Source organism: Strigops habroptila, chromosome 2 (genome assembly GCF_004027225.2).
Source record: "Strigops habroptila isolate Jane chromosome 2, bStrHab1.2.pri, whole genome shotgun sequence".
Classification (NCBI taxonomy): domain Eukaryota; kingdom Metazoa; phylum Chordata; class Aves; order Psittaciformes; family Psittacidae; genus Strigops; species Strigops habroptila.
In genome coordinates this window covers 96,435,965-96,448,211 of record NC_044278.2, presented here as the reverse complement: position 1 = coordinate 96,448,211, position 12,247 = coordinate 96,435,965, and the positions used below count along the sequence as shown (strand labels likewise).

Genomic DNA, 12,247 nt, shown 5'->3' with positions numbered 1-12,247 from the left:
TATAGGTACAGGATGAAGTAGCTTTGGTGAAATCACTGACTTGCGAATGAATAATGAACTATCTGCTGTACAGATAGTTCAAGGTACATACAGGAATCCCTACTTTTGCAGGTTTATTCTGTCTTGGTGTGGATATAATCCACTGATTATTAAGGTTTTGCCTGTGTTTATGTGCCTAAAGCATATGGGCATCCCTATGCTTGCAGGGCTTAGGCAGTAACTCTGGTTTATTTCTTGCAGATCAAGACTGTGATGTTTGATAAAACTGGCACCATCACGTGCGGAGTTCCTAAAGTCATGAGGGTGCTTTTGCTGGGAGACACAGCTGTGCTCTCTCTGAAGAAGGTACTGGCGGTGGTTGGCACTGCAGAAGCCAGCAGCGAGCACCCTCTAGGAGTGGCAGTCACTAAATATTGCAAAGAGGTACTTACCCTTCCTATTCACTAAGGCCTGAAGGGATCTGTGCAAATGCAGCAATGGTGTATAAAATGAGCAAGTCCCAGAGGGACAGGCCTGCCTGAATAGTAACAGACTGGAAAGCTGGGAGATTTATGATTGTGCATCTTAGTCTGGACAATACCAGAAGGCATATTCTAAGCTTTACTTTTCTGATAATGCTGTGGAGTTCTCAAACAAGATCTTATAAAATTTTTCCTGAACTAGTAGGGAAATAAGGACTGGAATATGTATGTGCAGGAGGAATACTTATGCTTAAAACAGCATCGTGAAGCAAATGTGTGTGGTGACATTTCATGTGTTGCCTGACTATAGTCACTTTTGTTAGCCACTTGCTTATCTGGATAGATTAGGCAAAAAGCTTTAAATCCTGACTATTAAACTGATACTTGTGAGTTTCACAAATGAATTAATAGGTTACTCGGGTCTTTGCAAATTTTGCAAATCCTCAAAGGTCAGTTATATATTGCATGCGTTCCTCAAATGTTTCAGGAAGAACGAAAGCACAAATAGTAACCAAAATAGGAAGCCTGGTTTAAATAGATAATTTTGTTCTGCAAAGACAAGTCATTAATTGATTTATGGAAAAATTTATTTGCAAGAATATACCAAACTTCTTAGTGATAGATCTTTCACTGATAAAATTTAGAAGTTAATGTCACAAAAAAGAGAGTATGGGTAATGTTTCAGTTGCCTTTCTCGTATTTTACATTTTCTGTTTTCAAATTTGTCTTAGTGCCCTGCCACTTCTATAGTCATCCCATGCACTAGTTATTGCTGGATCATGGCTTATATGAATTGCAATGCTGTTCAGCATTACTGTTTGCTAATATTCTTAGCACCTGCCTTATCATCCCTGTGTTGTAAGAAGGTCTCTGAAAGGTGCATGTAATTCCAACTTCCAGAGACAAACCAGAATAACTTGCTTATAAAGGAGTATTTTGACTTTAAGCTTTATAATGACTTTAAGATTTATAGTGGCTTTAAGCTGAAAGAGGAGAGATTTAGATTAGACATTAGGAGAAAATTCTTCACTGTGAGGGTGGTGAGACACTGGCACAGGTTGCCCAAGGAAGTTGTGGCTGCCCCATCCCTGGCAGTGTCCAAGTCCAGGCTGGACGGGGCTTGGAGCAACCTGGTCTAGTGGAAGGTGTCCCTGCCCATGGCAGGGGGTTGGAACTAGATGATCTTTAAGGTCCCTTCCAACACAAACCATTCTGTGATTCTATGATTTTCTCTATTCTTTTGGTAATTCAAAAGATTCTCATCTTGAAGGTACTTGCTGGCTTCTCCCTGTAACTCAACAGAAAGACCCAGTTCCTTTATCATCCAGCTAGATCACTCTAGGAATTTGATACAGTTTTTCACTGTACTACTACATATATATAAAACGCCTGCTCCCCCACTGCCAGTTGTCTGTGAGGTTAATTAGAAGTTACATCTTTTCAGAAGCTGTATGGCTGTATTGTTACAGTATTTGTCTTTAGTTCCTAGTCTCGGCTGAGGTCATGAACCACCAATGTAACTGCTTTGCCCTTCAGCTATGAGGAAAAGCTGTCCTTTATGGTTTGCTGGTGCTAGGCTGAGACCTGGATGTGATCTGTACAGCTGCCCCTTTCTGGAAATCTAAATCACAGCATGTCCAGAACACCCTTATTTTAACTTCTGTGCTACTGGTACTCCATGCTGCTTCTCAGCCAGTCAGTCATTGTGAAGAGGAGGATCGATGCCTCTTTTCAGCAGGAGTTATCTAATATTTGTACTCCACATGAGTAGCACAGACTGATGATGAACTCTGGTTATGTCCACAGGAGCTTGGTACTCAGAGCTTGGGATACTGCACCGACTTCCAGGCAGTCCCAGGCTGTGGCATCAGCTGCAAAGTTGGAGGTGTTGAGGCTATCCTGGATATGGCTGAGGAGGGTCTCGATAAGCTGGACGCTAACAGGAGTGGGGACAGCAGTGCTCCTCTGGGAGATAACACACTGGTCATGCTCTCAGAATCACATGGTATGTCTGCCACCAAAGTGACTGCCAGTCACAGTGTGAGAGCTGATGAATCAACAGTGCTGACCACTGTAAAACAATCCATAGGGCTAGGAACAAGAGACAGGTGGATTTATGGCAGAAGGAGACAAAGAACATGTAGCACAAAAAGGAGCCTTAACAAACATGAAGCTCACTTTCCCCTACTTTTGATCACTCTGCAATTCAGAAACCTAGATAAGAATTTAGATGCTACAGTGACAGGTACTCAAAAAGTCCATACAATACGTAGTACATATGTATGCCCTAAGGCATACTCAGCAGTGTTCCTTTTGGATAGAAGAATGGTCCAGCAGAGAGCGAAGTTTGCCAATTAGCATTATCTCCCCCTTTAGAGCAGTTACATTTAGCATATATTTTCTTACTGCAACTTTTTATATCCTACACTTTAGTTCCATATTAACTTGGACCTTTTGTTTTCTGTTCATATATCTCTCAAGGCACTTAATTAAAAAAATAATAATCTTTTCAGCAGATGCACAATAAAGCATGATTTATCTGCAAACTGAGTTTCAGTGCCTCATGGCTTTGATTAGGCCAATACACCTGGATTTGTTTCAGGCTCTGTGGAAGCCACTTTGCTCTTTTGTAGTGTGGGAGAGAAAGAAAAAGTATTTAAAGCCTTCCTTAAGAAGCTCATCAGTTCTCTTCAGAAAGCTGTGGCTCTTCTGACCTTTTTGAGAAAGCTATTAGAAGAATTAAATGAAATAAGAACTTTAATCATCAGAACTCTGCCATTTGTGAATGGTGTTAATGTAATATTTTCTCACCTGCTTCATACAGCTCTTGTGAAGTTGGATTGAATTCATAATGAGGTGCCCTATGTATGGTTTCATTGTTTGTTAGAACAAAACTACTTTTTTCTTACCAGAAATAGCTTTTATATTTGAAAGAAGTCATTAGTTGTGAGAACAAAGCAGCATGGCATTTACAAAACATGAATTCTGCACTTACTCAGAAAAACAATGCCAACTGGCAAAGGCAAATACTTCCATTAAGTTCATGATGCAGTTCTATGTATAAACAGGCACAGAGTGAGGCTTGAAGAAGAAAAGTTTTATAAGGCTGCCTCAGGTAGTGCCTGTGCATTTGTGTTTGGCCATGACAGCAGCACTTGAACAAGACTAATTCTGTTTGTGTCTGGGGTGTGACCCTTGCCAGTCTGGAACACAAAAGAACCTCTGAAGAAGAGGTTTTCCTAGCTAATGCACCCTGGCGTTGTCATCCTCAAACATCTCTGGCTTGTGTTCACTGGTTTTGAGTTGCTCATTTTGTTTTCTGTCTGTGCACAAAGGTCCACCAGTGTCTCACACATACTCGGTGTTGATTGGAAATCGTGAGTGGATGCGACGCAATGGCTTGCATATTGCAAATGACATAAATGATGCAATGACAGACCATGAAACAAAAGGACAGACTGCTGTACTAGTGGCTATCGATGGTAACTGCTGTTCTTTGGTGTGACTTATTAACATCAGTTAATCCTACCGTGGAATGGATGAAAACAAACTCTGGAGCAATTCATCAGTGCTTAGTGTCAAAAAACTAGTAATCTTTTAGTGCAGAACTGCTTGTGAACTGCCAAATATCAAGGTGTCTTAAAAGAAGCTTTCACCTCAGAACAGTGTTTATAAGATTTTGTTGGGTAGTTTTAAATTTAAGTATTATTTTATGAATCTCCTGTTGTCTAGGACTGTTGTTCAGAAAAGCAGTGCCATGTCCCATCTTAACTTTACATCACTTAAGGATCACAGGCCAACCTATTGCATCACTGATTTCAAAACATTTCATGACTAAACTTCACGATTCGTTAGATCATTCAAGTATAATAGATTAGACTAAATGAGTTTTGCCAGAGGGGTTCTGTGCTAAGCAGAAAGAGATCCCAGACAATACCTTACTATGAGAAACCGCTGTAACGGTGATAGATTGCCAGTGCATCTGTGATCTGGAAATGGAGTCTCTGATTCAATTACTGAATAAATATTCCTGATGCTCCTAGACAGCAATTTTGAGAAGCATTTGCATGTCTCAGCCTGGGCTCCATCAGTAACCCACCAAAATAAAGTCCTCTTAACATGGAAATAAGGGCCCTGATGTACAGCTGGTGTTCCTATCGCTGCTATTGATAGCAAATAGAGATATGGGGGTGCAAAACTTAGTTAAGTCCTTACTTTTGAAAGGTAACATACAATGATAAACCAATGTGAGACTTTGTAAGTCACGTAAAGGAAATGTGGATGCACTATTGAGTCAACGTACTGGAAGACAGGTACAACACTTGTGTATGAAAGTAATTGATTATAATAGAGATCCGACCCTGGAAGATTAGGGGACACAAAAGCAGATACTCTATATGCTTCCTCCTCGAAGAGTGGCTTCAACATCTGACCTGGACACAGATATGAGAACTTTCTCTGACCCACTGTCATATTTGTCTATACAATAAAAGCTAATCAGGCATGTTTAAAGGATACCCTCCTCCCCTTCTTCCCAATCCCCAGGTATCAAAGGTGTTTGTTGTTTGATCCGAAACAGATAAATGACAAAAGTATGCATGTATGTGCAAGAAAGAGCCCATAACTTAGAGAACTGTAGACAGTTTTTCAGGCTTATGAGTGTCAATATTGCCCAGAATGTATCATTTCACAAGACGCCATGGTGTGATTGATGGAGGAGAACTCCTGTTCTCTTGCTGCCACTTTGCCTCCCACAGCTCTCTCTAACAGAGGACATTTCTTTGTGCAGGCATGTTGTGTGGAATGATTGCAATTGCAGACACTGTTAAGCAGGAGGCAGCCCTTGCTGTGCACACGCTGAAAAACATGGGAATAGATGTGGTGCTGATAACGGGGGACAATAGAAAAACTGCAAAAGCCATTGCTACTCAGGTATTTGCTTCTTTGTGTTTCAAAAAAATACATGATGACATTCTAAAGCTGCTTACCCCAGTGAATTTGGAGAAGTAACTCAGCTTAGGGGGAAACATCACTCTCTACAACTACTTGAAAGGAGGTTGCATCAAGGTGGGTGTTGGTCTCTTCTTCCAAGAAACAGAAAAGAGGAAATAGCCTCAAGTTGTGGCAGGGGAGGTTTAGATTGGATATTAGGAACAATTTCTTCACTGAAAGGCTTGTCAAACATTGGAACAGGCTGCCCAGGGAAGTTGCAGAGTCCCCACCCATGGAGATACTCAGGAAATGTGTAAATGGGGCACTTGGGGTCAGGGTTTAAGCGGTGGACTTGGCAGTGCCAGCTTAAGGGTTGGACATGTTGGTCTTAAAGGTCTTTTCCAACCTAAATAGTTCTATGATTCTACGATTTCACTGAAACTTTTTGGTGGGTTAAGCAGCATGCATAGCTGAAAACTGGCTCTTCTAACCATTAAACTTTTATTGACAGGGCAGTAGAGCCTGAAGCTCTGCTTCTACATGCCCTGTGGGGCATGAAGCTAAGAGCAGAGCATGGTTTGCCTGCATTTCTGCAGTAAAGATGGAGGGTGCTGTAATCAGTCTCTTTTCTATGCCAAAGGCGCGTTGTTCTTAAGCTTTCTGTGTAGCTTGCGTTTCCTCCACCAGAATTAGTTTGGTTGATCTTCCTTTGTTTTCCCTTCAAACAGAACAGCAAATGGCTCTTCATTTCAGCATGAAGCATATCATCAACTTTCTCTCTTTGTTTCTTTCTTCGTACGTAGGTTGGGATCAAAAAAGTCTTTGCTGAGGTTCTTCCTTCTCACAAAGTTGCAAAGGTCCAGGAGCTCCAAAATGGGAGGATGAAGGTTGCAATGGTTGGTGATGGAGTCAATGATTCTCCTGCACTAGCCAGGGCCGACGTTGGAATTGCAATTGGAACAGGCACCGATGTTGCCATTGAAGCAGCCGATGTTGTTCTTATCCGAGTGAGCACTACAGTCTTGGCCTGTCCTCTTTTATCACTGACACTCTTCTTTTCGATTTGGTATTTGGAAGACTGCATGTGGAAAACTTCCAATGCTCTTCTGTCTTGCAGAATGACTTGCTGGATGTAGTTGCCAGTATTCACTTATCAAAGAGAACAGTTCGAAGAATACGAATAAATCTGGTTCTTGCCTTAATTTATAATCTGCTTGGAATACCCATAGCAGCAGGTATGTGACTGCCAGAGCTCAGCTTGTTGAAGACAGCAGCACAGTTGAGTTCTGTGGTGCCTCTCGCAGGATTTCCTGCTCGAGGAACCAAAGAGAGGTTCCTGGAGTATTTAAAACTTGACAGAAGGAGGACAAGATAAATGTGGTGGGTTTTATTGTTTTTTTCTTTTTTTCTTTTTTTCTTTTCTTTTATTTTTCAAAAAAACCCCCCAACTTTGTTCTCCAAGTTTTAAACTCTTGGGAATAAATTCTTATATCATGAAATTAAAAGCATGTTCTTATTTCACATAGAATTAGTTTCTGTATATTCAAACCCTGCTCTAATCAGAGATATCATTCCACTTCTGGGTGCTTCCTCTTTTATTTGTCCTGAATCACATATTTGCTCTCCTATTACTTGCACTCTCTTTGCTTCTGTCAGACATGCTCCAAATTCCTCCTTATATCTTACTTGAAGTGTTCCTCTCTTTCTTTATGACTAACTTCTCCCTGCTTTGCCTGGACTTTTGCCTTGTCTTTCTGTTGCTTTTGCTTTGTTTTGTATGTGCAGAATATCTGGAAGGGGCAAATAGTCTTGCCTTGTGGCTGCTGTCTTGTAGCTGAATTGGTGCAGAGGTCATCCTTTGCAATGGAAGGGACATATTTAAAAATAAGTGAGTAAATATATATCAATCTAGTTGTGTTTATGGAGGTCTGAGGAAGTCCTGTTGTAGATCTGCTGATCTATGATACCCAGGGACAGAAATGTCTGCATTGAAACGAGTGGCTCTGACTTGTGTTCATATGCTTTTTTTGCTAGGTGTGTTCATGCCTATTGGCCTTGTGCTTCAGCCTTGGATGGGATCAGCTGCAATGGCAGCTTCTTCTGTGTCTGTCGTGCTGTCTTCCCTGCAGCTGAAATGGCAAGTTGTCTTATACTCATCATCTGGTGAACCATAGGCAGTACTGCTGCTGGGACTCAAGTGAGATGTTACTTTGAGCTTTGTCTACCTAGAAGTATGTGACAGTCTTTTAGCTTGGGGTTTTTCTATCTAACCCTTGGCTCCAAAAGAGACAGGTGTTGCCATTATGAACATACCTGGACTAAGACAGTACTGAGCATTCTTTAACTAGCAGCTAAAAGTGTCACTGGATGCCATATGGACACCTGTGTTGGAGATCAAGTGAGATAATGATCAGCACTGGTTTTGCTGTAGCAAGTGAAAAAAATAATTCAAAAGATAGTTCTCCATAACGTAGCAGTAGATGTTTTTTAAATTTGTACCTGATTTTATTTTTTTGTCTGTTTAATCTAGCCAGAGAGAAGGAATCATAGAATCATAGAATCATAGAATCATAGAATGGTTAAGGTTGGAAAGGACCTTAAGATCACCTTAAGGACCTTAAGTTCCAACCCCCCTGCCATGGGCAGGGACACCACACCTGAGAGAGAAGCAGTGTATTTATTCTTTTGCACCTTGTTACAGATAAAGTATCTTGCTCTATTTTTTTTGGATTGAACCAATTTCTGGACTATAACAAGATTTTTCAAATTCTAGTAATTTTTTTATGCTACATTTTTTGGGTGCCCATTTTGGTTGCAGTTACAGGGAACCTCTTTTTAACAGCATTGTGAATAACCATCTTTCAAAACCAAGACTTTTTACAGTGTCTGAAATTAGTCCGTACCTCCACATATTTCTACTGTATCTGGGGTCTTCTGTATAGTATAGTATAGTGTAGTATAGTATAGTATAAACTAATATAGGAAATCTGTTGCTGCATCATGTTTTCGATCCTGCAAATGCTCAATGAGCTGGCAATCTAGAATAACAACTACATACATATTCATGTGTGTTTGCAGAATCATCCCTACCACTACAGGATTTTAATCCTGAAATTTTTCTGTGTGTAGTTATACAAAGGATGATAAATTTCATTGAAGGGATTAATGATCTTTTGATCCTGTGCTGATTACATGAACTGTCAGACTCCACTGTGGCTAGATATTGAGAACACCCAAAACCATGTTTGGCTTCAGACTTATGGAAGATGTATTACAGTATACTCTGTGGGACAATAATCTTTCTTGAAGATTTACATCAGCTAAACAGAACTTCAGATTCCAAAGAACATGAAAGTACATGTATGTGAAGAAGAACATGCATACTGGCCATTGCTGGGCTTTTTTTGACCTAGGATACATTGAATCAGAAAATTATTATTGGGTCATTGAGCCCATTCCTCTGCAATTGTCTACTATGAACCCTTTCGTAATTCAGCAAACTCATAAAAGTTCTTGAAGAACCTCACTTTGAGAGTCCCTCTCTTTTAAAGTTGAAATGTCTTAATGCTATGTGACCAGTACTCTTAGTCATTAACAATTGTGTCTTAAGTGCAGGTAACATTTGGGTTAACAGAAGTTTCTGATTTGTTCTGATGCTGAAGACACTTCTACACATTTGCCTTTTGGTACTAAACATGTTTTCTCTTTCTCTTCTTAGTTATAAGAAGCCAGACACAGAAAGTTACGAAGCACAAGCTCAAGGCCACATGAAGCCACTTACTCCTTCCCAAATCAGTGTTCATATTGGAATGGATGATAGGAGGAGGGATTCATCCAGACCAGCTCCTTGGGATCAGATTAGCCAAGTGTCTCTCTCTTCCTTGGCTGCAGACAAGCTGCCGAGACATAATGGGTTTGTTGAGGAGGAAGGGGACAAGTGGTCATTGCTCATTAATGGAAGAGATGAAGAACAGTACATCTGAAGCACTGTATTCTTAGTAGAGGAGGAAATATTCCTCCTTGCTAGTGATGGCAGGGACCGACTTCATGAAGAGCTTCAAGGTTGTAAATGAAGTCATTCCTTCAGCTCACAAAACAATTGCAAGTCAGCTTGATGTTGGATTGTGGATTTTTTTCAGGTCACCAGTTATTTCTAGTCACAGAAAGGATCCGTGCCTCTATAATGAACTGGCTCCTTCGCACACAGCAAGTAGTGAAATAACGTAAAACTGTAATTTTCAGAGTCTAAAAAAGTTTCTTTCTTCTGGACTTTGGTGTTTGCGGGGCACCAAATTTCATACTTTTCACTCTTTCTGACTTTTATCATTTCAAGACCACCTGAAGCAAAAGTATTTTCAGAGCTGCCAATTATTAATTTCTTTGCCCAAGTGAAAATAGCCATGGCATAAGGAGCTCTCTGGTAGGAAGCTGTATTTTTACGCAGAATCCTAACTAGTCACATCACTGTGAGAGCACTTTGTCTTTAGGATTCATGTGAATCTGCTTGGACCAAAAATGCTTCAGTGTTTCACTGACTATAACTTTCTGAAAGGTCTCTTGCAAAGATTTTTACTTGTTTTCAGGTATTGCATCTGTTTGATGCACATTTCCATTGCTAAACTTGTTCTGTCATTCCTTACGCTCTCCTAGATTTTCTCTTTTGCTCCATACAAGCTCTTTTTTTCCCCCTATTTTTGCACAAGATATCTTCTATGAGTAATTACTATGTTTACAGATAATCCTGTTTGGGACAAATTTCTTTAAGTCACCAGAAACTTTTCCTTTTCTATTGAAGTCCACAAAGGCAGAGCAATTTCTCATCCAAATTAGCATATAATTTTCCTGTGGATACCTTGAAGGATCCCATGAAGCTCCTGGCAGTTAGGCAGTTGTCTGTCTCTTCCCTCTGTTAGAGTGAAGAATTTATCCCACTGTGAGCAAAAGTGGTATTTACCATGGTGTGACTCAGAGCAGAACTAAGCACTGGTGTGACTCCAGCATGGCTGAATGGAGTGAGTTTATTGCATAAGTTAACCCCAGCTTGCTTAAAAGGGAGACAAAATTTTAAATGGTAATGGTGGAAAAAAGGCCTTAAAATGTGTGGCTTCTATTTGCTATCATATAAATAACCTTTTCTAATGACGGAAGGACTTGATCTAAGAAGATTTGTAATAGCTTGAATTTTAACATTAATTTGTATTCATGTTTTGAATTTGTTTTAATTTGCCTCTTTGCTCTAGTTTAATAGGAAATCAAGGTGTTGAACAACCCTGTTTTCACTTTAACATATTTACCAAAGCTTGCAGTAACTTTATCACTGTGAATGTCAAGTTCATCCCTTAACACTTTTTAGAGTCGGGACAGTAGGAATCAATGGCTTTGGTGCACTGAATCCAGTCCCAGGGTGCTGCGTTGCTCAACTGTGGGACTCTGAATTAAGCAGACCAGAGTTTTATAGTCTAATCTAAAAAAATGAAAGAAGAGGAATTACTATGCTAAACAATGTGAAAGAAATACTTATTTTCATTGATTTAAAGATAGAGTTGTTTCCAACATGGGTTCAAATCCTGATCTTCCTAATGTAAAAATGAAAAACAAGTCAGAGGGGAAAAGAACTGTGCTTGGAGCATTTGGCAGGTCTTCCTATTCTCCCTTCCTCATAGTATATTTGAGACCTCCTTAGCAAATGTCAACAGCGCTGTCTTAAATATAATTACAAATTGGTTTTAAACCTGTAAAATCTCTTTGTATGTGTAGAGATTACTTTCACAGCACACACACTTTTCAAACATGCCATAGGCGCCTATGCATGTCCCTGTGGGGAAGATGGTCTATTGTTTCACTGTTTTATGTCTTCTTACCAGTGCTTACAGTAAAAATACTGCTTTTTTAAAAAAAACCCAAACAAATAAGAAAATAACACTGTGTCTTTGTTTTTCTTTTTCTTTTTATTTTTTTAATTTTTTTTGAGGGGTACAGCGAAAAAGAAAGCATAAGCAGTGATTGTGGGAATGCAGGATGCAGGCACAAGAGAGATTTTGTGACTGCTTTGTGATCTGTTTCAGGCAGGAGGTACAGCAGGGAAAAAGAAACAGTGCTGTATTGTATGTTGAGGTAGGTGAGATTGCAAGCATGTTGAATTAAGATTCAAAATCATCTTGAGAAATTGGACAGAACTGACAAACTTTGCAAACAGGAAAGGGAGGAATTAAAGCTTGGCAGAAAAAGGTCAAGTAGTTGGCTGGCATTCATTTTGTGACCCATTCTAACCAGATAGTGATGCTGCAAAATGAACAGAAACATTGAGTGAGATGTACAAAGACTGTATCATCCGTATGACATAAAATGCCTCTTTCTGTTCAGATCTGGAGAGGCATCAGCTGAAGTATCAGGCCTAGTTTTATATGTCATGCTTGTCTGGAAAAACCAGCAACAGTTCAGAGAAGAGCAATGAGATTTAACAGAAATCTAGAAAACCTGAGCGCATAAATACATGAGAATGAGAAATATAAGAAGGAGATGGAAGGAGTTTGAGTAGGTTTGCCTACAGAATGCTCAAAGGAAGTACAAGCCTCCAAACACAAAGAGAACAATTGATTCCTTTTATCTTTGCAGTGTCTTTTATGTTCGTGGTGGCTTATTGAAATAAGAGGCTTATTGAATCAAAGAAGATTCGGATTAGTCACTAGGGAGGAACCCTGTAGCAGGAAAGATTGTGGAGCACTGGAAGAGATTGCCAAGGGCACTCTTCAGGAGCACGTGTCAAACAGGCACATATCTGATGATCATGTGTTAGCCAGAGGTGAATCCTGCCTTGGGGCAGGCTGCTGCCCTGGGCAATCTCCTGCCCTTCT

The 12,247-nt window shown here is 40.0% G+C and overlaps 1 protein-coding gene across 2 annotated transcripts in view; it reads left to right on the top strand.

Moving 5' to 3' along the window:
* ATP7B (ATPase copper transporting beta) overlaps positions 1–9,502 on the top strand; it is a 29,181-nt gene extending 19,679 nt beyond the window's left edge. For both annotated transcript variants that reach the window (XM_030477252.1, XM_030477253.1), the window contains exons 14-21: positions 241–423; positions 2,268–2,466; positions 3,797–3,943; positions 5,251–5,393; positions 6,197–6,400; positions 6,511–6,628; positions 7,428–7,530; positions 9,112–9,502. In XM_030477252.1, the coding sequence (XP_030333112.1) occupies positions 241–423; positions 2,268–2,466; positions 3,797–3,943; positions 5,251–5,393; positions 6,197–6,400; positions 6,511–6,628; positions 7,428–7,530; positions 9,112–9,376 (1,362 nt within the window). In that variant the 3' untranslated portion in view covers positions 9,377–9,502. The remainder of the gene's footprint in view (positions 1–240; positions 424–2,267; positions 2,467–3,796; positions 3,944–5,250; positions 5,394–6,196; positions 6,401–6,510; positions 6,629–7,427; positions 7,531–9,111) is intronic.
* Positions 9,503–12,247: the final 2,745 nt, after the last annotated feature.